A 26,327-nucleotide genomic window follows, 5' to 3' on the forward strand; every position below is an offset into this window, starting at 1 on the left:
GGAACGAGATTTGGCGAGGAAGAGTGTTTGGTGACCAGAGTCATGGTTATATAGGCTACGCCTCCATAGGGGCGGGGCCCCATTCAGGTGTGGGTGCATGTAGTTGTTCGTTGGGATACAGTAGGTATCATAGGAGATAAGGGGTATCTCATAAGGCTCAGAGCGGGACGCTCAGCCAATACTAATATAACTAGGTTATATACATAACCTATCGTTATATGGATAGACTATAGCTTGAGTGTTATGCTTACAGTGTAAAGGCATTTGAAATGAGTGATGGAGCACTTTATCTGTAGATTCTTAATGGAACTGACTGGTATGAAAATAATACTGTAGGCCTACTCCATACTTTACCTTGCCCTCTTTTCTTGATCCTCCCATCATAATTGTTGCTTGTCTGTCCACAACAAACAAGAAAACAGGTTGGTGTGGTGCAGAGCGAGGGGGAAGAAGATGGAGGTGTTTGAAATACAGAATAGTACGAGTTTGGAGAATAATGCAAGGCAACTTGAAAACACAGAATTTCCTTTGTGGTCAGTGAAAGATTCAGTGTTTTCAGCCTTTAATCACTTCGTCACCTGCTGCTCCGTGACTTGCCTCTGCGTTGTGTCATCAGTACTTGGTTATCTCATTAGCTGTCTCACACTGTATCAACCCTGTTAGTACATCCGTAATCAGAAGAAACAACACTGGCAACGTGATCTACTTCCTCAGATCATGATGTTTATTTTCATAAACATAGCCTCGTACAAGATGTAACCAATTCTGTAATGTCCTTGAACAGTCTTTGAAGAAAAACTAAATTCATTATTCTACCGTCTCTTCTGCTTTTAGTCCAATGGTGATTTAGGCCTTGTCGTTAGCCAAAACCTTCCCTGTTAGCCGGAGCTAGCCTCCTCAAGGCCTAGGAGGGTCTCTCTGTCCACGTCTACACGGCTCAGCCTCGTGTCCTATTCTAACTTGTCTTCAGAAGAAACTCATATCCCATAACGTCTTTCCCCTAGCAACAGGGCCTTCCCTGCCCCCTTTTCTCATTACTAAGTGACACGACACCATGGCAACGGCACTTTTGACCCAAATCACTATAGCAACGGTGATGTTGATATTACCGGCATTGCGCGTTCCCAAAACAAACCGCTGCGGCTATCAGCTGTTGCTTGCCGGCCTTGGGGCACAGCCCTGTCTCTCGCTGCGATTAGTCTGCTGCTAACACACACACTCTCTCTCTGTTGTCCTCCTCCTCTGAGATCTATGAGTAGATGCTGTCATCTACAGATATTTACATTATATACACATTGAAAAACAAGGCTACTTCCTTCAGGTAATAATAATAATAATAATAATAATAATAATAATAATAATAATAATAATAATAATAATAATAATAATAATAATAATAATAATAATAATAATAATACTTTATTTGTATAGCACTTTTCATACAGAAGTTGCAGTTCAAAGTGCTTCACAACAGTAAAAAATATAGGCATAAGCGAGCATGAGCAAGGTAAGGTAAATCACAGTGTTTCACATTAGGACCTAGTATCCCAATAGGTTCTCTGTTTACAGTTTCATTCAGTACAAAAATTGTTTAAAATGATTCGGTTTAGAAATAAACTAAGAATTATTAAATGGAACAGACATACAACAGGGTATTTAACATAGAACAGTGATAAAATAGTTCAATTTTGGATTACAACAGAGCAGTGCTCTTCAATATTCAAGGGGCTTTCACAATTATTACATTTGGTAGTAATAATGGCACACAGTCTTAAATTCATCAGCATGGCCGGGGGTGAGGGGGGTGGCGGCGAGTGCAACGCGTGTAGGAGGAACGCTGTGTTCTGTTCTTATCTCTCGACTCCCCGGCGTGACCTTGTGAGTTCTAAAGGCTCCAGCACACTTGAGAGTGGGGGGGGGGGGGTGCATCGGGCAGCATCGGATTGATGGGCAGCGTCGGATTGATGGGCAGCAAGTCTCTTTACAAGTTCCATGTGGAGGTACTGTAATTACTGTAATTAATTATCAGGTACAGTGCAGTCATTTCATTTCAAACCTTTATTTATACTCGTGAAAGCACTGAGGTTTCCCTCATTTACAGTGATGACGAGTTCAGTCAGCAAGTTCTCCCTGGTTTGTCCAGGTGTCTATGCAGTGTGTGAGACTAATGTTCAGAGGGAGGGGAGAGGAGAGTAGAGCTGTTATTTACAGCACAATAACAATAACAACAACCATAACAACAACAATGATAACAACAATAACAACAACCACCACCACTACCCTCTCCTCCTCCTCGTTTTCATCACCACAATCTCCATTTTCTCCTCCTCCTCACCACCTCCTCCCTCCTCCCCAGCCTAGTCGTGCCGGTCAAGGCTGCTTGGCTCTGTGATTAATCACCACCCAGTGTCTGCTCTACATCACAGTGCTGCCTGGTGCTGAAAGAGGCTGTATTGATTTGCTGGCAAGCAGCAGCAGCTACACAGGACAGCTGGCATGCTGAGAGCAGAAGCTGCAAATAGATGTCTTGCTCTTCAGGAATGGGGGAGGGGTTCTTACATTTACATTTACAAGTCAGCAGGAAGGGTACAACTCTGGCAGCTAATGCTAAGTAGCTTTGTTCGTCAAACAGTGTTAAACTTGAGTGCTACAGACTTGAGTGCATACTAACATAGTAGGTATTCAGTGTTTCCCGTAGGATTTTCTTCAGGGGGGGTGGTGGTAGGCCCCCCAAAACTACTAGTGTTGTCGCGGGGTGCGCGTGTCACAGATACGTGGTGTCAACAGTGTCATCATAGACTTGCGCAGTAAGGCGGTTTTTAGTATCGGTGCATTTCGTTTTGATTTCGATTGCACATACATTAGGTAAATAAATATTAACAATATTTATTTACAACACATACATTTACTTATTTACAATTATACATACAGTAGTGACAACACACATATGAACTATTTACAATACAGGGAGGCACATACAACACTCAAATTGTTCAGAGATTCTGAGGGCTCAGAGTGCACACTGGACGCTCTGACCGAAGAGTCAGTTTATCAGAGCGGAGCAAATTTTATTGTGAATTTATTAACTCACCTTAACTAGGGCCCTATGAAATCTGTTTTATCTTTTTCCTGTTTTCGGATATGGATTTTCCTGTTTTCGGATGTCTCTGTTTTTAATTTTCCTGTTTTCGGATTTCTCTGATTTAATATTTTTTTCTTTGGATTTAACCAAAAAAAACAATACAAAATTATGTTTTTAACTAACTTTAACACTTTGATTGCCTAAGGTTAAATTCATGATATACCATCCGTTGCCAGCTCTATTTAACATGGAGAAGTTCCCCTTCTTTGCAGGGCTATAACTTTTTAAATTCTATTGCTAGATTGCCATTATTAGGGCCCATTCAAGGTCCTATATGTATTGTTCATGGTGTAGCAACGTTAAACTTTTTCATTCACATATTCATACTAAAATATGGTCTAAAGTATAAGTATGTTTTCATCTCTTTCTGCAGCTTTCTCCAGAACGTGATTTATAGCCCCAAATGCATTATATTGATGATGAAATACAGTTTGGTAGGAATGTGTGCGAGATAAAAAATTTCAATTGGACGTACTTCTAGAATTTACTACACGTCATCTGATGTTGACCGGATGGGCGAGGGGGCGTTTATAATTCCGTGGGCAACGTTATACCATTCATCTAATGTGGGTCATATGTTCATCATAGCAGTTAGTAAAGAACACGTTAGAATATAACGCTAAAACTCACCCCAGTCTCCTCGGGCCGTTGGGCGATCAGCGTGGAGTAGACAGTTTTCAATTATGGGATGTCGAAATACCGGATCTATTTCCAGGTTGTATAATAATATATACGTCCAAATCATGTTGTTTTTTCGCGTTATTTCCATCGATGTTCACTGTGTGAAGACTGAGTCTCTCTAACATTAGCGAGTGCCCGGACCACATATGGAGTGAGTCCTGCCGGGTTAAAGGTTGACATCCGGTTTTTCGATCTGCCGATCGGCCACCAGATGGCGCTCTTGAACCGCTAGAGGATTGAGAGGAGATCAGAACTGTGTGTGAAGGCTGGAGAGGGGAAATATGATTCCGATCACAGATTTTTGAAATATTGATATCAAAGACGAGTTCCGGCGTCCTCGGCAACTTGAGCATGGCGGGGAATGACGAGTTCCGGCGTTTTCGGCAGTTAACGTGTTAATAACAGTACATCTGCAAACAGTGCCAGTGTAGTTCAATGTTCAGTGCCAGTTCAGTTATGAGGTTTCTTTTTTTTCAATTCATTTCAGTTCAATGCAGTTCAACTACCAGTGTAGTGCAATAACTAAATAATAATTAAATAGTTAAATAATACAAAATAACAATTTGTTTAAAAGAAATCAGAAAAAAAAATTTAAATGTAATTTATTTCAAAGAGATGTCCTTTAAAGGTTCATGCTTCTCCCCATCTCTGGCTGACATCACCATTGTGATACATGATGGTTAGGCCTTTGTGTTTTCCTCAGTGAAGGATTCTCTTGAAGTATTAGATTACCGTAAATCCTCTAATAGAGGAGGGACCTCCAATAAAAGAGGGGCCTCTTATAATGGCCGGGGGTTTGATGCATTTAGACAAACACAGGCCAGTCACTAATATAAGGTCGCAAAAAAAAGTTTATTTTTTTATTTTTCGTGCCGTGATATAGAATGAGATAAACTCTTGCCAATGGAAATCAAGTGCTGCCTCACGCTACACTGACTACCGTACATTAACGTTTCCCTCTGGTTAGCTTTAGCGCTAGCTAACGTTGTCATAATATCTAGATCTGTGGTGTCAGCTGGATGACGTTGACTTCGTTTGCAAACGTTAACGTTCGCTATCTATATGGCGTTGGCAGACGAGGCTGGCGTTGTCCTGTTGACACATTACAGATCATGATGCTATGATAGCGTCAGCTGCATGTCAACAACTCGATTCGACTGAGGACGTCGAGAAGGCTAAACCGTCCCCGGACCCCGCAACCTAGTATAGACAGTTCCAACTTCAGTGTGTGAATTATGTTAATCCCACAATACTCAACTGCACTCAATATTTAAATACCAATGCTAGTCTAAATAAATGTAGACAGACAATGTACGTATAAAAAAATATATATATATTATAATAATAATAATAATAATAATAATAATAATAATAATAATAATAATAATAATAATAATAATAATAATAATAATAATAATAATAATACTTTATTTGTATAGCACTTTTCATACAGAAGTTGCAGTTCAAAGTGCTTCACAACAGTAAAAAATATAGGCATAAGCGAGCATGAGCAAGGTAAGGTAAATCACAGTGTTTCACATTAGGACCTAGTATCCCAATAGGTTCTCTGTTTACAGTTTCATTCAGTACAAAAATTGTTTAAAATGATTCGGTTTAGAAATAAACTAAGAATTATTAAATGGAACAGACATACAACAGGGTATTTAACATAGAACAGTGATAAAATAGTTCAATTTTGGATTACAACAGAGCAGTGCTCTTCAATATTCAAGGGGCTTTCACAATTATTACATTTGGTAGTAATAATGGCACACAGTCTTAAATTCATCAGCATGGCCGGGGGTGAGGGGGGTGGCGGCGAGTGCAACGCGTGTAGGAGGAACGCTGTGTTCTGTTCTTATCTCTCGACTCCCCGGCGTGACCTTGTGAGTTCTAAAGGCTCCAGCACACTTGAGAGTGGGGGGGGGGGGGGGGGGGGGGGGGTGCATCGGGCAGCATCGGATTGATGGGCAGCGTCGGATTGATGGGCAGCAAGTCTCTTTACAAGTTCCATGTGGAGGTACTGTAATTACTGTAATTAATTATCAGGTACAGTGCAGTCATTTCATTTCAAACCTTTATTTATACTCGTGAAAGCACTGAGGTTTCCCTCATTTACAGTGATGACGAGTTCAGTCAGCAAGTTCTCCCTGGTTTGTCCAGGTGTCTATGCAGTGTGTGAGACTAATGTTCAGAGGGAGGGGAGAGGAGAGTAGAGCTGTTATTTACAGCACAATAACAATAACAACAACCATAACAACAACAATGATAACAACAATAACAACAACCACCACCACTACCCTCTCCTCCTCCTCGTTTTCATCACCACAATCTCCATTTTCTCCTCCTCCTCACCACCTCCTCCCTCCTCCCCAGCCTAGTCGTGCCGGTCAAGGCTGCTTGGCTCTGTGATTAATCACCACCCAGTGTCTGCTCTACATCACAGTGCTGCCTGGTGCTGAAAGAGGCTGTATTGATTTGCTGGCAAGCAGCAGCAGCTACACAGGACAGCTGGCATGCTGAGAGCAGAAGCTGCAAATAGATGTCTTGCTCTTCAGGAATGGGGGAGGGGTTCTTACATTTACATTTACAAGTCAGCAGGAAGGGTACAACTCTGGCAGCTAATGCTAAGTAGCTTTGTTCGTCAAACAGTGTTAAACTTGAGTGCTACAGACTTGAGTGCATACTAACATAGTAGGTATTCAGTGTTTCCCGTAGGATTTTCTTCAGGGGGGGTGGTGGTAGGCCCCCCAAAACTACTAGTGTTGTCGCGGGGTGCGCGTGTCACAGATACGTGGTGTCAACAGTGTCATCATAGACTTGCGCAGTAAGGCGGTTTTTAGTATCGGTGCATTTCGTTTTGATTTCGATTGCACATACATTAGGTAAATAAATATTAACAATATTTATTTACAACACATACATTTACTTATTTACAATTATACATACAGTAGTGACAACACACATATGAACTATTTACAATACAGGGAGGCACATACAACACTCAAATTGTTCAGAGATTCTGAGGGCTCAGAGTGCACACTGGACGCTCTGACCGAAGAGTCAGTTTATCAGAGCGGAGCAAATTTTATTGTGAATTTATTAACTCACCTTAACTAGGGCCCTATGAAATCTGTTTTATCTTTTTCCTGTTTTCGGATATGGATTTTCCTGTTTTCGGATGTCTCTGTTTTTAATTTTCCTGTTTTCGGATTTCTCTGATTTAATATTTTTTTCTTTGGATTTAACCAAAAAAAACAATACAAAATTATGTTTTTAACTAACTTTAACACTTTGATTGCCTAAGGTTAAATTCATGATATACCATCCGTTGCCAGCTCTATTTAACATGGAGAAGTTCCCCTTCTTTGCAGGGCTATAACTTTTTAAATTCTATTGCTAGATTGCCATTATTAGGGCCCATTCAAGGTCCTATATGTATTGTTCATGGTGTAGCAACGTTAAACTTTTTCATTCACATATTCATACTAAAATATGGTCTAAAGTATAAGTATGTTTTCATCTCTTTCTGCAGCTTTCTCCAGAACGTGATTTATAGCCCCAAATGCATTATATTGATGATGAAATACAGTTTGGTAGGAATCTGTGCGAGATAAAAAATTTCAATTGGACGTACTTCTAGAATTTACTACACGTCATCTGATGTTGACCGGATGGGCGAGGGGGCGTTTATAATTCCGTGGGCAACGTTATACCATTCATCTAATGTGGGTCATATGTTCATCATAGCAGTTAGTAAAGAACACGTTAGAATATAACGCTAAAACTCACCCCAGTCTCCTCGGGCCGTTGGGCGATCAGCGTGGAGTAGACAGTTTTCAATTATGGGATGTCGAAATACCGGATCTATTTCCAGGTTGTATAATAATATATACGTCCAAATCATGTTGTTTTTTCGCGTTATTTCCATCGATGTTCACTGTGTGAAGACTGAGTCTCTCTAACATTAGCGAGTGCCCGGACCACATATGGAGTGAGTCCTGCCGGGTTAAAGGTTGACATCCGGTTTTTCGATCTGCCGATCGGCCACCAGATGGCGCTCTTGAACCGCTAGAGGATTGAGAGGAGATCAGAACTGTGTGTGAAGGCTGGAGAGGGGAAATATGATTCCGATCACAGATTTTTGAAATATTGATATCAAAGACGAGTTCCGGCGTCCTCGGCAACTTGAGCATGGCGGGGAATGACGAGTTCCGGCGTTTTCGGCAGTTAACGTGTTAATAACAGTACATCTGCAAACAGTGCCAGTGTAGTTCAATGTTCAGTGCCAGTTCAGTTATGAGGTTTCTTTTTTTTCAATTCATTTCAGTTCAATGCAGTTCAACTACCAGTGTAGTGCAATAACTAAATAATAATTAAATAGTTAAATAATACAAAATAACAATTTGTTTAAAAGAAATCAGAAAAAAAAATTTAAATGTAATTTATTTCAAAGAGATGTCCTTTAAAGGTTCATGCTTCTCCCCATCTCTGGCTGACATCACCATTGTGATACATGATGGTTAGGCCTTTGTGTTTTCCTCAGTGAAGGATTCTCTTGAAGTATTAGATTACCGTAAATCCTCTAATAGAGGAGGGACCTCCAATAAAAGAGGGGCCTCTTATAATGGCCGGGGGTTTGATGCATTTAGACAAACACAGGCCAGTCACTAATATAAGGTCGCAAAAAAAAGTTTATTTTTTTATTTTTCGTGCCGTGATATAGAATGAGATAAACTCTTGCCAATGGAAATCAAGTGCTGCCTCACGCTACACTGACTACCGTACATTAACGTTTCCCTCTGGTTAGCTTTAGCGCTAGCTAACGTTGTCATAATATCTAGATCTGTGGTGTCAGCTGGATGACGTTGACTTCGTTTGCAAACGTTAACGTTCGCTATCTATATGGCGTTGGCAGACGAGGCTGGCGTTGTCCTGTTGACACATTACAGATCATGATGCTATGATAGCGTCAGCTGCATGTCAACAACTCGATTCGACTGAGGACGTCGAGAAGGCTAAACCGTCCCCGGACCCCGCAACCTAGTATAGACAGTTCCAACTTCAGTGTGTGAATTATGTTAATCCCACAATACTCAACTGCACTCAATATTTAAATACCAATGCTAGTCTAAATAAATGTAGACAGACAATGTACGTATAAAAAAAAAAATATATATTATAATAATAATAATAATAATAATAATAATAATAATAATAATAATAATAATAATAATAATAATAATAATAATAATAATAATAATAATAATAATAATAATGATGATGCAATAAAAGTCTGAAAATGAGGAGGTCAGGTGGTGTAGCGGAGATTGCGCTCGTCACCAACGCAGGAGATGCTGGGTTTGAGCCCAGCTCTCGGCGTTGCTACCAGCTTGGCTGGTCGTTCATACTAATTATATTAGTATTAGGGGGTGGGAAGCTGGTGGGTGGGAATCTGGTGTTGTGGACAGCGACGCCTACAGGTCAGGTCTCGGCGCTTGCTCAACAGGGGCAGGACTTGGTGGAGATAGCGTGCCCTCCCACGCGTTACACTTCACCAATGAGAGTCCTCGCTGCCAAGTGAAAAGACGTCACTGGCAGTCACCACACGCATCGGAGGAAGCGTGCGGTCGGCTTCGGGACGCCCTTGTACCGACTCGTAGGAGAACATGCATACAGCAGCCAGGTAGGGGAGGGGGGGAATTGGCACGGCGACTAAATTGGACGGGGAGAAAAACAGAAAATCTGAGAAATAATTTTTTTTTTTAATTAAAAGTCTGAAAATAAAGGGATTATGTCCATGAGTGTCATTTTTATAAATGAAGGTCTGCCTCTTATATAAGCCTCTCTCTAATAAAGGCCTGGTGCTCTTTGCAGCTGAGGTAAATAGAAGACCTGTCCTATATTTGAGGATTTACGGTAGATTAGATTAGATTCACTTTATTGTCATTACACAGTACAAGACAGTGCAATGAGATTTTGTACTTCTAACCAGGATGTGACAATCAACAGTCATTTGCAATATAAAACACATATAAATAAAAACTGTACAGTAAAGTGCAATGGTTAGCACAATGTTAAATGGTGAAAAATATACAATACAAAATATAATAAAAAAGAATCATTAAAATAAAGTCTACATAAGCTATGGCTATATACACAGGTATACAGTGAGGTGCAGTGGGCAATGTAGAGTTTTGATTCAGAAGTCTGACAGCTGAGGGGAAGAAACTATACGTGGTCCTGTTGGTTCTGCCTGGGAGGCTGCGGTAGCGTGCCCCAGAGCAAGTACCCCGCAGGCGGGTGAACAGTCCATGGTTGGGGTGAGAAGCGTCTTTGATGATATTCCGTGCTCTCCGTGAGCACCGCTTCTCATAGATTGATGAGATGGGGGGAGTGGGGTCTTGGTGATGCGTTGGGCTATTTTCACTACCCTCTGCAGTGATTTCCGGCCCTTAATGGTGCAGTTGCCGTACCAGACTGAGATGCAGGTGGTGAGGATGCTCTCAATCGTACAGCGATACAAGTTCACTAGCACACGAGGGGATAGGTGGAGTTTGGCCAACTTCCTCAGGAAAAAGAGGCGCTTGTGGGCCTTCTTGACCAGGGTCGAGGTGTTGGTGGTCCAGGACAGGTCCTCAGAGATGTGGACTCCCAGGAATTTGAAACTACAGACACGCTAAGTATATTTAGTAGGTTTCAGGTAAAGAGAGCTGTTTCCAAGGAAGAATTCAATTGGACATCGGTTTCAGAGACAATGGCTCGATGATAGCAGAGGTTGGTTTATTCAGCAAAGCAGCAAACAGCATGTTCATAGCACAGCAGAATATAGGTCCCTCCATGACAACAGTCTCGGCCAAACTGTGTGTCCTAGCAATGGTCAATCATGGTTGTTATATCTAAAATGTTGATCCCTATTTTCATCAAAAATGAGCTGCTCCAAATCACACGTATTACAAAGGTTTCTTTGATAAACAGGTTCTAACAACAACGGTCTTGTGACCAGGGGTGAGTCAGGGCTCCACCCTAGCTGGTTATTTGGGTTTCTGTGTGTGTGTGTGTGTGTGTGTGTGTGTGTGTGTGTGTGTGTGTGTGTGTGTGTGTGTGTGTGTGTGTGTGTGTGTGTGTGTGTGTGTGTGTGTGTGTGTGTGTGTGTGTGTGTGTGTGTGTGTGTGTGTGTGTGTGTGTGTGTGTGTGTGTGTGTGTGTGTGTGTGTGTGTGTGTGTGTGTGTGTGTGTGTGTGTGTGTGTGTGTGTGTGTGTGTGTGTGTGTGTGTGTGTGTGTGTGTGTGTGTGTGTGTGTGTGTGTGTGTGTGTGTGTGTGTGTGTGTGTGTGTGAGTACGTGTGGGTGATTAAGTCAGTTTGGTTTCGTGGGTGTGTGACAATTTAGCAAAATAGTGTGTCCTTCTTAGGCTGGAGACTACTGTGTCTCAAATCCACATACTAATATTATTTATCTAGCTAGCTTTAATTTAATCTTAAACCAATGGCCCTATGAATCAAATTGGTTATCAGTCGGTCAGCAGCGTTTTGCACTTGCTGAAGCTTCTCTCTTTATAATATTTTTTTAAGTTTAAATATCAACATTATCTGGCCATCCTCAGTAAATATAAATACTATCAAACTTTCCAAAGACCAGAGTTGGGACGGGCACGCACACACACACATAGAAAGGGAGAATGGCTTATATGAACTGATTTTTGTATAATTTATAATTTAGCTAGCTCACCAACGTTACTATGATTAAAGCTAACTTTAATAAAAAAAAAGAATAAAAAAAATAACATTTTTTATTTGATTTTTTTTTAATAATTTTCGTCTATCGTTTTAATCAAACTGCACATTTGGCTGGATTATACAATGTGTTTGAGCAGGATTTGTGGAATGTATTTGGACATGTTGCATGGGTCATGATGAAGCGTACTCAGACACAAACACTCTCGGCACGAAAAGGTCGATTGTAAACCTTTAGGTTTAAGAAAGAAGTAAAGAAACACTGTGACTATATAAACAGAACGTCTCCCTAAAGCCTCTGACATCACCGCACTGTGTTCTCTCCAGAGTGGATGATGAGAGATTGATATGCCATCTGCTGCTTTAATGGGACTCACACAAAGAGCTGTCTGCTTCCTACTTTCAGGATGATGGAGTTGTGTGTATATCTGTGTGTGTGTGTGTGTGTGTGTATGTGTGTGTGTGTCTGTGTATACATGTGCGTGTGTGTGTCTGTGTATGTGTGTGTGTGTGTGTGTGTGCTTGCTCCTCTGTGTTTGTGTATGCAATGCCACTCATATGTGGTGTGAGTGCCTGTGTGTATGTGCACGTGTGTGCATGTGCGTGTGCGCGTGCGCACGTGTGTGTGTGTTCCCAAAATGTTGGAGTGTTAAGATACATACGTTTTTCTTCTCTGTGCATGCAGTAGGAGTAGGAAGACGCACACTGTTAGCCTAGCTTAGCGTCAGTCACTGGAAGTAGGTTCCTCCATTAGCCTAGTTCCCAACGTCTTCCTACTCCTACTGCATGCACAGAGAAGAAAAAGGTATGTATCTTCTTGTCTAACTCCAGGGTAGATGGCAAATAAGCTAATTTCCCAAAATGTTGGAGTTTTCCTTTAACAATATTATTATTTAATATTTTCTTAGTTTGAACAATGACGTGGCAGCTCCCACCCTCTGGAACTCCCTGCTTCTTACTCACTGTTTCAAGAAACTCCTCAAAACATGACCTTTGATTATATCTGTACATATCCCTTACCTATAGTTTCGCTGTTGGTCAGTATGACTACTACTACCATACTGTCTTTATACCTGTATCACTGTACATATTAATCCTACAATTCTGTACATACATCTGATTAGCACTACACTCAGTAGTACTCATTTATATATTTTATACCCAGTTTATCACCTGTACATTGTATATTACTGTTACATTTGCACTCTGGTTGGATGCCAAACTTCTTTTCGATGTACTTTCGAATTGCCCACACTCCTTAAAAAAAATTAAACAAGGGTGATAATATAGACCCACAAGGTCAATGGTGCCTTTCGCCAATCCACTCTCCATCCGTCTGCTCTCCCAGTGGGTGTCTTTGGAATGTAGACGGTCACACGTAGGGATTTATAGACTCTGACCCTCTCCCATAGAACTGAAATCGATAGAATGGACATTCAGTGTTGTTACAAGTGAGGAGAGGGTGCGTGATGTCACATGCAGAAGCCCGGAGAAGAGGCACTGCACCTGGTTTTATAGGTTGGAATCCTCTTCTCAGAAAGACACAGCTGTCGCCACTCGCACCTCCCAGCGTCAGTGGAACAAGGTGCCATGTGGACACGAGCCCTGAATGAGTTTTAGTGCTCAGAGGGCTGATGTCTTTAGTGAAGAGAGATGATGTCTTTAGTGAAGAGAGCTGATGTCTTTAGTGAAGAGAGATGATGTCTTTAGTGAAGAGAGATGATGTCTTTAGTGAAGAGAGATGATGTCTTTAGTGAAGAGAGATGATGTCTTTAGTGAAGAGATATGTTGTCTTTAGTTAAGAGAGAGAGATGATGTCTTTAGTGCACGCTCAGAAAGCTGATGTCTTTGGTGCACGCTCAGAAAGCTGATGTCTTTGGTGCAAGCTCAGAAAGCTGATGTCTTGCCACAGGGCGTAAAGCATCGCTTGGACGAACAAAGTTACGCTGAACATTCCAACTTTCTTAATCTTGTTTGTTGTTTCCATGACAACATTGTCAATATTCACCCAGAGAAAAACCCTCTCTATCCACTCAGATTCTACGCTCTCTCCTTCCATCACTGGGTATCATACCCTCTCACCTAGTTTGCCATACTTTAGCATAGAAGACAAGGAGTGTGCACTTGACCTCATGACACCCTAACCTTTTTTTTTTTATCCACTTTTTCTCCCATTTTTCTATATTTTCTCCCATCCCAATTTCGTATCATCCAATTCAACCCTCCCCTGTCACGAACGCTGTTTCTTGCCTCCCACAAGCCGGCTGCAATGTGGACTAAGTCATACATAGCACAAGTCCCCTCCGGTACTTGAGGTAACAGCAGTCGCATCTTTTTCACCTGCGCAGCTCGATCTCTCAGTGTCGAGGAGTAACGCGTGGGAGGCTCACGCTGCCCCCGACACTTCCTGATTCTACTGCGCAGGCGCACCAACTGACTTGTAGGAGTCGCTTGTTCACAACGTTCGATCCCCACCCTTCAGTTTTCCCTCCCCGTAATACGGCCAATGTGTATTACTGCGGACGACCAGCTAAACTGAAAACAATGTGGAGAGCTGGATTCGAACACGCGAATCCTAGCATCTCCACACTGGTGGCGAGTGCCTTGCCCACTACACCACCTAGTCGCCCATGACACCCTAACCTTTTAAGCTTATTATCACAGAATTAAGACCCATATGAACAAAACGAACGAAACAAACAAACAAATGAAAGAAGAAAGAAAGAAAGAAAGAAAGAAAGAAAGAAAGAAAGAAAGAAAGAAAGAAAGAAAGAAAGAAAGAAAGAAAGAAAGAAAGAAAGAAAGAAAGAAAGAAAGAAAGAAAGAAAGAAAGAACAAAAGAACGAAAGAAAGAAAGAAAGAGAGAAAGAGACAGAAGAGTGAGTGAGTAAGCTCCCTGTGTGCAGAGAGATGATCATGTGTGGTGCTCATGGGACTGGTACCAGCCTAATGGTTGGAGTGAGCTTGTGATGCTGGTCTGAATCCCCACACGTGAAATGAACGAGAAGCCACACACATGCCACCGGCGTGCCCTTGAGCAAGGCAAATAACTGCTTCGGTGCAAATCAAATCAAATGTATTTATAGGGCCCGACAACACACGTTAATGTCCCCATGGGCCGTACAGGTCTTCTTTAAACAAGTCAAGAAGAAAACATAACAATAAGTCAAGAATAGAACAAGAACACCATAAGGTCCAAACATTTTTAGATGAATGCAAATAAATGAAAGAATGCAAGCACTCCCAGACATACCCCACGCGAATGTAAGGAAAAACTCACTAAAACCTAACAATAGGGAAAAAAGCTCCACAGGCAGTGTGGAGGAGAGAAACCTTAGAAGGGCCATTCAAGGGGGGATCTCCCTTCTTAGATGTTGGTGATAGTAGTGTTGCAGATGGACAGTTGGTAAGCATGCACCCATGTGTGTAGTGAAACACAGATGAGTGCATGCAATAGCAACTGTACATTTTGAAAAATTAAAGATAGCGCTAATAGCGATAGCAACTGAACATTTTGAAAGATTAAAGATAGAGTTGATAGCGGATCTATTTGAGGCAAGGGGCGGCGCAAAGAGGGTCACGTCCTCCCCGTCTTAGTCACGGGACATTCAACACTCCGGTCGTTGCTCAGGGACAGCCGGAGACAGGGAGATAGGGGGTGGCGCAGAGAGGGTCGCGAACTCCCCGACATCATCGCGGGACATCCGGCACTCCGGTCACCACTACAAGACCTCCGGAGACAGGGGGGCACGCAGAGGGGGTCGCAATCTCCCGGCCTTCGTCACGGGACGTCCAACACTCCGGTCAACACTCCAGGACAGCAAGTCATAGGGAGACAGGGAGACGGGACAGGCGTTAGACAGCTCATGAGATTGTAGTAGGTGGACATAGCAATAGATACAAGTGGTAGGCATATATGTGAATGGAGTAGATATATGAAGTAAGCGTATTATGTGAATAGAATAGAAGTACTTAACCCAGCAATGAAACCGCGTTGACTGTTAATCTGTTAACAGTCTGTTAATATTGTTAATCAGTTGACAGGACCACGGACAGACGGTGGTGAATAACTGATCCAAGGCCTCGGAGGTGCATGTAGAGCAGTCAATACAATCTTGGCCAAGACCCCGAGGCATCCATCACCTTAGTCAGTGCCAGGAGACGGGCACTCAGAGAGAAGGGGGAGGGATGGGGGGGGGGGGGGGGGGGAAGAGGGGGGGGGGAAGAGTTAGAGAGTTCCCATGTTTGTGGTGCTGCAAAGGAGCAGACATGTAGTACCCTGTAGTGCCATGTAGTACCCTGTAGTGCCATGTAGTACCCTATAGTACCCCGTAGTGCCATGTAGTACCCCGTAGTATCCTGTAGTACCCTGTAGTGCCATGTAGTACCCTGTAGTGCCCTGTGGTACCATGTAGTACCCTGTAGTGCCATGTAGTACCCTATAGTACCCCGTAGTGCCATGTAGTACCCCGTAGTATCCTGTAGTACCCTGTAGTGCCATGTAGTACCCTGTAGTGCCCTGTGGTACCATGTAGTACCCTGTAGTGCCATGTAGTGCCATGTAGTGCCATGTAGAGCCATGTAGAGCCATGTAGTACCCTGTAGTGCCATGCAGTACCATGTAGTACTCTGTGGTACCATGTAGTACCCTGTACCCTAACTAAACTACCCTATAGTAAACTACCCAGTGGTACCATGTAGTACCCTGTACCATAACTAAACTACACAGATTAATCTAAAGGTCAGTCCCCGACCAGGTGAGATCAAGGTAGGTTGAAGGAGAGAGAGAAAAGATGAGTCTTAAGCAGGGATTTAAATGATGACGGCAGGTAATTTGTTCCACAGGTAGGGAGCGCGGTAGACAAAGGCTCTGTGGCCGGCGGATTTCTTTTTAACCCTAGGGGTCGATAGAAGCCCCGCATTTTGTGAGCGCAGAGCACGAGCGGGCGAGTATCGGGAGATGAGATCGGATAGATAGAGCGGTGCAAGCCCATTTAAAATGTTGTAGGTGAGGAGTAGCACTTTAAAGTCAGAACGGGCTTGGATAGGAAGCCAATGTAGGGCGGACAAAACTGGTGTGATGTGATCAAATTTTCTAGTTCTAGTTAGTATCCATGCAGCCGCATTTTGCACGAGTTGAAGATTTTTGATGCTTGAATTAGGTAGGCCTGAAAAAAAGTGCATTACAGTAGTCCAGACGTGATGAGACAAAAGCATGAATCAGGGTTTCAGCATCAGCCAGAGTTAAAATGGGGCGTATTTTTGCGATATTACGAAGATGGAAGAATGCAATTTTGGTGACATTTTTCATATGTGCATTAAATGAGAGGGAGGAATCAAAAATGACTCAGAGGTTTTTTATGGTGGAGCTCTGGGATATATGACAGGTATCAAAGTTGAGGGAGATGTCCTGAAACAGGCCTCTGTGGTTTGGGGGGCCAACAATTAACATCTCAGTTTTATCTGCATTAAGGAGTAGAACGTTTTGCGACATCCATTTTTTGACGGCAAGCAAGCAGGCCTCAAGGTTTTGTAGTTGGGAGGAATCATTTGGCTTAATAGGTATATATAATTGGGTGTCATCAGCGTCAAAATGAAAGTTTATGCCAAATTTGCGTATGATATCGCCGAGGGGTAGCATGTAAATCGAAAATAGCAAAGGGCCCAGGACAGAGCCTTGTGGGACACCACATTGCACAGTGGCAAAAGACTGTACTAGGCAGATCCCCCTAGCGTGCGTGTGTGTGTGTGTGTGTGTGTGTGTGTGTGTGTGTGTGTGTGTGTGTGTGTGTGTGTGTGTGTGTGTGTGTGTGTGTGTGTGTGTGTGCGTGTGTGTGTGTCTGTGTGTGTGTGTGTGTGTGTGTGTGTGTGTGTGTGTGTCTGTGTGTGTGTGTGTGTGTGTGTGTGTGTGTCTTGCTCCTGCATCTACTTTCTAAGACTGTAGCTTAGGGCTGCACGATTTAGGGAAATAATCTAATTGCGATTTTTCTGACAGATATTGCGATTGCGATTAAATTTGCGATTATAATAAAAAAAAAAATAAAGCAGCCCCACAGAGGTTTATTGTAAAATGCGGCTTGCATCTGGCCTATGCGGTGGGTCTTTTCAGGACACCAAGCCTGAAAATGTTTCTTTTTACCTGGGAATCGATACCGGTACCCAACAGTACCATTTTTTCTGTACTTTACTCTCCCTCTCTGAAGTCTAAATTTCACAACACACAATCTAAAACCCCTTACCTCCCTCTCCCAAACCGATCTTGTATCTCAATGGGACTTCCTGGTTAAAAAAATTAAAATAAAAAAAATTGCTCCTGTGTGGCTTCGTCAGGGAACGCGACAGCGTTAGCGATCTGTTGTGCATGTTTTTCCATTGGGTTTATCATATCGGGAGGGGAAACCCTTGCGAGCACGGGGAGAAAATGCAAACTCCACACAGAAAGGCCTGGGAGATACCCCACTTGGGTACCTGGCAACGCGGAAACCTGGGCCCTCATTTATCAATAATTCTTAGAAAGTGTTCTATTTTCATACTTAAGCACAGAATTTAGAATGTGTGTACGCACAGAAATATTGGGATTTATCAACCGTGCGTACACAGGTCCTACGCTCCTCCGTGTTGATAAATACCATTTGTTCTTACCGTCAATGCTCGTGCATGATTATCCATATATGGTAATGAAACACCCCCCATGGGATGTGAAATAATGGACTGACCCGAGCAAACTATGAGAAACTCCATAAGCGAGATTGTTCACTGAGGCGCTGTCGAACCAAGAAGACACAACCCGTGTTATGGGAGAAATAAAAGGCTGGCAGACTTGTACATGGTGATGTCAGCTATCAACGACTCCCTAAGACCATTGCTGCAATTCTGCCTGGACAGCTCAAAATACTAATAAAGACTGTTCGTTAACCACTGTTTGGCGTTGGTGTGTCATTCTAACCATGCTGGAATATGAATGCCTGTATAACTGCATTCGTTTTGTTCGATTGGCTACCGGGTATAATATGATATGTACTAGAGGCATACAATCTATTTTGTTGTCGGTATTAGGTAGCCTATATAAATTACATATAATAGCAGCCATAGCCTACATTATGCAACAGTAACTTGCACATATATAATATATCATATCATATTCCTATTATGTCTCCCAGGAATCGTGGGGCTCTGGGGAATAAAGGTTGGGAACCCCTGCGGCTGCTATAGCCATTATCCTTTATAATGTTATAGGCTATTTTATTTACAGTTTACTCTATCAGCCTACCCAGCATGTAATACGTTCTTTGTTAGAACTCAACTCGTTATTGTTTTGCGCATAGATTGCAGAAGTGCGGGAACGTTTTGATTTATGTTTGGAAGGCTTTGACATTGTGGGACGGGGTGGGTGGATTTTCGAAGTTATGTAAGCAGAATACAAGTCATATCACCCACACGATATATGCTACCTGTATCCAGAGCATGTATGCTTTTCATTCATTTAAGACACATTTATTGCAAGGGTTTTGTATACACATAAACTCAACAAATAACCTCTGTTCTCATTGCAATGCGTTTTTATTCTTTCTTATACAGTAGGAAGGGGGAAGAACACTATATTGTGCGTGTTCATATGACTTGTATTCAGCTTACAGCTTCGGGGTTCCACTTGTTTCGTTTAACATTATGGCAAAGCCTTTTAAATATAATCAAAACGTTCCCGTGTTTCTGCGGTCTGTGCGCAAAATAATAACGAGTTGAGTTAAGCGGAGCGCAGTCAGTGCACCCCGTATATTCCGATAACGCTATATATAAACCATGCTGCATTCATTCGGAGAGAAAGACCTATTATTCCAAATGCTATTTATAGGGTTTTGACCATAATTACACTACTGTTGCTATTTTACAATGAACTATAATGAATTACGGGCCATACAGAACACGCAAGTGTTGATACTAATGCACGGAAGCTTATTTCCGCGTTGTAGTCTTCATGTTCTACCACCGGGCGCCAGGTACGCATGCTCCGAGCTGTGCGTAGATATACGCACAAAGTCAAGCATAAGTTCAAATTGATAAGTCCCACACTTTGCTTAGAAATTATCGTACGCACGGATTACGCACATATCTGTGTGTACGCACCATTGATAAATGAGGGCCCTGGTCCCCAAGGATTCCAAGGGAATCCAACCCTGGACCTTTTAGCTGTGAGGCGTCAGTGTTAACCACTACACCACGTGCCGCCCAATCAATAAATGTTCAACACATTTTCAATTTGTATAACAGAATCAATGCAGTATAACAGAGAATATGATATTGTTGTTTTCATCTCTGAACAAGCAGCAGAAACTATGATTGTTCCACAGAATTCCATGATATGAGGAGAATTTTAACAATATGTGTATTATGTGCAATATATGCAGTGACTGATACACAAGTTTGGTGCTTTATGAAAATAATAGGTTGCTGTATATATTTAGCAATATAACGTTGCCACGTTGCCACATTTGAATGATGCATAATGTTCCAGTCAATATGAATGTGCATGATGTATGATATTACGTATAACATTCACATACAGAGTGGATCATACATGTGCTTTTGTCTTCCATTTATCTCAACCTGCCCTCTTTTTCTCCTCCAATTACAACTGTTTATCTGAGGGAAGCAACAGCTGTGATTGGATGATCAAGAAAAGAGGGCAGGGTTTTTTAGGTCAATTAGCCCATATCAAATACTGTTGTAGCATAACGTTGACAGACAATGTGAGAAGCATGTTCATGAATGTTATTGTAATAATGTATTGCTACAGTCCTCAGGCACTGACTGACTCTATCTCCTTATATCTCTCCCCCTCTCTCTCTCTCTCCCTCTCTCCCCCCTCCTCTCTCTCACTCTTCACAGCGGTATCATTCATGAGACACAGTGCCTCTGCCTTTGGATTTGCTGTGAGTTCTACCTCCCTCCCTCTATACTATTTGCATTGATGAATTAGTCATAACGTTGGTCCCCCTGATTTATTAACCATCGCTGCAGCCAGGGTGCTATTGGTGCCTTTGTCTCCTAGGTTACAGGGCAGGAAAGAGGAGAGCAGGGCTGCTCTGAGAGCAAGCTGGCTGGCCCAATCTCCAACAGACCTGAGCTTTTTTCACAAAATAAAACATTGTTAGGATTATCATTCAAATTCAGCACAGAGAGAGGTTTTTGTCAGAATATATACCTACTTATACACCTGCATATAACACACATAACTCTGTATGATAGCATGTACAATAATGCTGTATATACCATATATATATATATATATATATATATATTTTTTTTTTTAATATTTTAATGGTTTGTGATTGTGAATTTAACTGTTTTTAAGTTGTTGTACGGCGACCTTGAGTGCCTTGAAAGGCGCCTTATAAATAGAATGCATTATATATATATATATATATATATATATATATATATATATATATATATATATATATATATATATATATATATTATATATTATATTATATTATATATATTATATATTATATTATATATTATATATATATATATATATATATATATATATATCCACCTGTCTGTTAGAGCTGTCCCCGAAGCCTGTTTTTGGGATTCGAACTTCGGTAGGGTTTTTCGAACGGACGTTCGAACCAGTCACATTTATTATATATGATTGGAGCTATGTATATGACCTGTATATTCTTTATACACTTTAAAACTAAACTCTGGTTGGAAGACAGTGATTGTGTGAATCTAACCTCTTCTGCTTAAGAATGAATTGCCTGTTCTGTTTGTGCAGGGAGGTAACTGAAAGAGGGGGGGGGGGGGGCTCTGCCTCTGCCATGAGAGCATGCCATGAGAGCACAGAGCACAGAAGGCCTAGCCTGCCTGCATCTTTTACTACCTGTTACTTACTGGTCCGGCTGCTTTTTGCTGATAACGTGGCAGAAGCGAGGGGGCCCCAGGGAGATAAAGGCGTAGGCTGTGAAAGTTTAGAGGAGACACACGTTATGTGTGCCACAAATCAACAAGCGCCACCTGTGTTATAAACTTATACAGAGTCTTAAAACTATAGAGAGAATCTTAAAACTATATAACAATTAAATGTTAAATGTTTTGCTAGTCAGAAATGTTGGTGTAAGAGGTGTATACATTTCTGCTGCATTAATTATATGTTTCATAATGCCATGCTTAAAATGAACTGTCAGTAGAGAATAATACTATATACTGTGTAAACTGTGTTTACTGGAGGAGGGCATCTCTGAAGATTCTCTGCTATAAACTCTGAGGAGTCTTGATAAGAATTCTCATAGATGGCCTCGCCCGGTACTGCCTGGTGGCCAGGTTAACCCTTTGTTTGTTCTGAATAAAGATGAAAAGTGGAGGGACTTTCTCATACTTAAAAAAACTAGGTAACTGAGGGTAACGCAAGTAAAAGAAGGAGGGGAGTCCATCCTTACTACGTATTGTACGTTGGTTGGCTAGTGAAATGACATCCCTGTGACATCACTGTTCTTAGACCAATCGAAATATGATACAGGATCAATATAAAAATGACTGTTCCTCCTTCGAGAGCCAGATTTTGAGAGATTTTATGGAGATGACTGAGTTCTGATATATTGTGAGCAGAAACCTTTGTACTTATAAACATGAAACTGTGCCTTTAATGTAATCTTGTACTTTTAAAAAATAAAACACCCTTCTTTTTGAACACACCTTTTTGCATTCTTCTAACTGAAAGACGACGGGTAAGCATTGAAATGTTTTTGCATTGTAACTTTACCCATTGCTTCGTAATGTTCCTGATTTATGATGTAAAAACTTTAGAAGTGTGCCTTTAACCAGTCGGCAACCACACGGTCCCGTAATGTTCCTGATTTACGATGTAAAAACTTTAGAAGTGTGGCTTTATCCAGACGGAGACCTAAAGAGAGAAATATATATATGTATATAGATTAAAAGTGGGTTCTGTATAATGGGATTATCAAGTAAAGCCATACAGTGATAATACGTGTAACGGATAAGGGAAATGGACCTCATCTGAATAAAAAGAGTCCTTCCCGGTGCAAATAAAATAAAAAGATTCCGCAACCCCAATCATTCGACCTAAGGTCGATGACTGGGTGGGGTCGGAACAGTGCATTCGCTATATCTTGTCGGTCAGTGAGTAACAACGACAGTTTGTAGACTCATTTGGTCCTGCATGTCAACCACTTCGCAGGACGCTGTTTGATGTCAAGATGAGCAGACCAATGAGTTATGAAGTTATCGATCTGACCTAAGACCTAGCGTGGGCACTTAATATGGCGTCCCTTCGTTGGGCATTTATACTAACTGAATAGGTGCTAACGGCCGAAGAAAACAGGACTACTGTCAAAAGCCTCTGGAGTAAAATTAATTACAGATTTGACAAAAAATTTAAGTAGAAAGCTCTACTGGCGACTCGAGTGGAAAGCTCTACTCTGGAATATCACAAATGAATAGAAAGCTCTATCTTTGTGATTAAAGTAACGTTTACTTGCGACTAAAGGGTAACAGAATGTTTACTTACAGTCAAACTTAAAGTAGAAAGCTCTACTGGCGACTCGAGTGGAAAGCTCTACTCGGGAATATCACAATTCAATAGAAAGCTCTATCTTTGTGATTAAAGTAACGTTTACTTGCGACTAAAGGGTAACGGAATGTTTACTTAAAGTCAAACTTAAAGTAGAAAGCTCTACTGGCGACTCGAGTGGAAAGCTCTACTCGGGAATATCACAAATGAATAGAAAGCTCTATCTTTGTGATTAAAGTAACGTTTACTTGCGACTAAAGGGTAACGGAATGTTTACTTACAGTCAAACTTAAAGTAGAAAGCTCTACAGTAGAAAGCTCTACACACGCGACTAGAAACCTAAAATAAAAGGCTTAAAGTCACACTCGAGTGGAAAGCTCTACTCGGGAATATCACACTTTAATAGAAAGCTCTATCTTTGTGATTGCAGTAAAAGTTTACTCACGACTAAAGGGTAACGTAATGTTTATAGAGCTCTGGGGGGAGTTACAAGTGCAACATAATTTCGTGCTTCGTCCACAGGAATGCAGGCTAACAAGCCAGGAGCTAACTGAATGCTAACTGGATGGCTACCTAGCCTGGGGCTACGTGAGCTAGCTAAAACGGCGCTCACTGGAATGCAGGCTAACTAGCCACAAGCTAACTGAATGCTAACTGGATGGCTACCTAGCCTGAGGCTACGTGAGCTAGCTAAAATGGCGCTCACTGGAATGCAGGCTAACTAGCCACAAGCTAACTGAATGCTAACTGGATGGCTACCTAGCCTGAGGCTACGTGAGCTAGCTAAAACGGCGCTCACTGGAATGCAGGCTAACTAGCCACAAGCTAACTGAATGCTAACTGGATGGCTACCTAGCCTGGGGCTACGTGAGCTAGCTAAAACGGCGCTCACTGGAATGCAGGCTAACTAGCCACAAGCTGACTGAATGCTAACTGGATGGCTACCTAGCCTGGGGCTACGTGAGCTAGCTAAAACGGCGCTCACTGGAATGCAGGCTAACTAGCCACAAGCTGACTGAATGCTAACTGGATGGCTACCTAGCCTGGGGCTACGTGAGCTAGCTAAAACGGCGCTCACTGGAATGCAGGCTAACTAGCCACAAGCTAGCTGAATGCTAACTGGATGGCTACCTAGCCTGAGGCTACGTGAGCTAGCTAAAACGGCGCTCACTGGAATGCAGGCTAACTAGCCACAAGCTAACTGAATGCTAACTGGATGGCTACCTAGCCTGGGGCTACGTGAGCTAGCTAAAACGGCGTTCACAGGAATGCAGGCTAACTAGCCACAAGCGAACTGAATGCTAACTGGATGGCTACCTAGCCCGAGGCTACGTGACGGCGCTGCCAAAACGGCGCGTTCACAGGAATGCAGGCTAACTAGCCACAAGCGAGCTAAGTGCTAACTGGATGGCTACCTAGCCCGAGGCTACGTAACGGCGCTGCCAAAACGGCGCGTTCACAGGAATGCAGGCTAACTAGCCACAAGCGAGCTAAGTGCTAACTGGATGGCTACCTAGCCCGAGGCTACGTGACGCTGCCAAAACGGCGCGTTCACAGGAATGATGGCTAACTAGCCAAGAGCTAACTAGCTCCCCACAGGCTAACTGGCCAAGAGCTAACTAGCTCACCATAGGCTAACTAGCCAGGAGCGAATTGATTGCTGACTAGCCAAGAGCTAACTAGCTCCCCACAGGCTAACAAGCCAAGAGTGAATTGATGGCTAACTAGCCAAGAGCTAACTAGCCAACCACAGGCTAACAAAGCCAGGAGCTGATTGATGGCTAACTAGCCAAGAGCTAACTAGCTCCCAACAGGCTAACAAACCAGTGCTAACAGTAAGTGGACTGGCCCTAGCCAGACATGAGCTAATAGCTGGCTACCAAGCCAGAGCTAATGGAAGTGAACAGGATGTCTCACAATCATCCCCACATCACAGAGGACGATAAATTACCCTCGGATGATGGATTGGGAGCTTCTACACCCAGCAGGGGGTTAGACTACCCAGGAGAACGGGGAACACACCCAGAGTCCCCTGAGACGCTTGCGGAAAGTGAGGAATTCACGGAACCAAGCAAATCACAATACCCAGAGCTGCCGGCTGTACAGCAGGCAGTAATTGGCACAGGAGAGAAATCTTACTGCTGTGACCAGTGTGGAAGGAGCTTCAAGACGAAGGCTCACCTTAAACGTCACCACATGGTACACACAGGAGAGAAACCTTACAGCTGTGCCCAGTGTGGGAAGACCTTCAAGACGAAGGCAGAACTTAAACAACACCACCTGGTACACACAGAAAATAAACATTACTGCTGTGGCCAGTGTGGGAAGAGCTTCAAGACAAAGACATGTCTTAAACTACACCACGTGGTACACACAGGAGAGAAACCTTACTGCTGTGGCCAGTATGGAAAGACCTTCAAGAGGAAGGCAGAACTTAAACAACACCACATGATGCACACACGAGAGAGACCTTACTGCTGTGACCAGTGTGGAAAGAACTTCAAGACGAAGACTCACCTTAAACGACATCATACGATACACACAGGAGAGAAACCATACTACTGTGACCAGTGTTACATGAGCTTCAGGTACCAGCAAGGGCTTAAGAGACACAGACGGCGGAGGCAGCCATGCAAGGTGCCAACCTGCTTAACGGGGGCAGTAAGGGGTTATGTGTCTCGCTCAAGAACACTGCGACACACTATCATGGACGAGTTTGGAAATGGAAAAAACCAAGAGGACGATGTAGTCATTCTTCCTCTTTATGAGGCGCAAGGCTCCACCTCAAAACGAGTATCTCCCTCCACTGACATAGATCAGGGATCAGAACCCGAGGCCACAGATGACACCTTCAGGTGAAACTGAGTCTGAGCCTGAACAGGATGGGGAGCTAAATACCTCTGAAACTGAACACAGTTCTGATTACTCAACATATTGAGTAATAGCTCAAGAGAAGCTAGCACAAGGAGACGCTAGCTCACCAAAGGGGCTTCAATGGCCCAAATGATGGAAAGAGAAATAAGAACCCCCGGTCAAGATGACGGGAAAAACATGGGGGAGAAACTAACCCCAGAGCAGCAAGCGGAGATGAGGCCAAGGGAGCCTTAACCCTTAGGAGTCACGCTGGAGCTTTGAACCCGTCGGCGGACAACAAAAGAAATTAGAATCCCTCTTAAATGCTCAAAAAGGACATCTTTTCAGAAATCGATAAAAATAGAAAAATTGCCATTT

General features: G+C 42.5%; 1 protein-coding gene across 1 annotated transcript in view; it reads left to right on the forward strand.

Annotated features, from left to right (window-relative positions):
• LOC311228133 (transmembrane protein 163b-like) overlaps positions 1 to 26,327 on the forward strand; it is a gene marked incomplete at both ends in the record, with an annotated part of 432,918 nt that overhangs the window by 261,253 nt on the left and 145,338 nt on the right. The window contains one exon of the mRNA XM_084314048.1: positions 20,444 to 20,487. Coding sequence (XP_084170174.1) covers positions 20,444 to 20,487 — 44 coding nt within the window. The remainder of the gene's footprint in view (positions 1 to 20,443; positions 20,488 to 26,327) is intronic.

This window comes from Notolepis coatsorum, assembly GCF_963971535.1.
Source record: "Notolepis coatsorum genome assembly, chromosome: 5".
In the NCBI taxonomy this organism is placed as follows: domain Eukaryota; kingdom Metazoa; phylum Chordata; class Actinopteri; order Aulopiformes; family Paralepididae; genus Notolepis; species Notolepis coatsorum.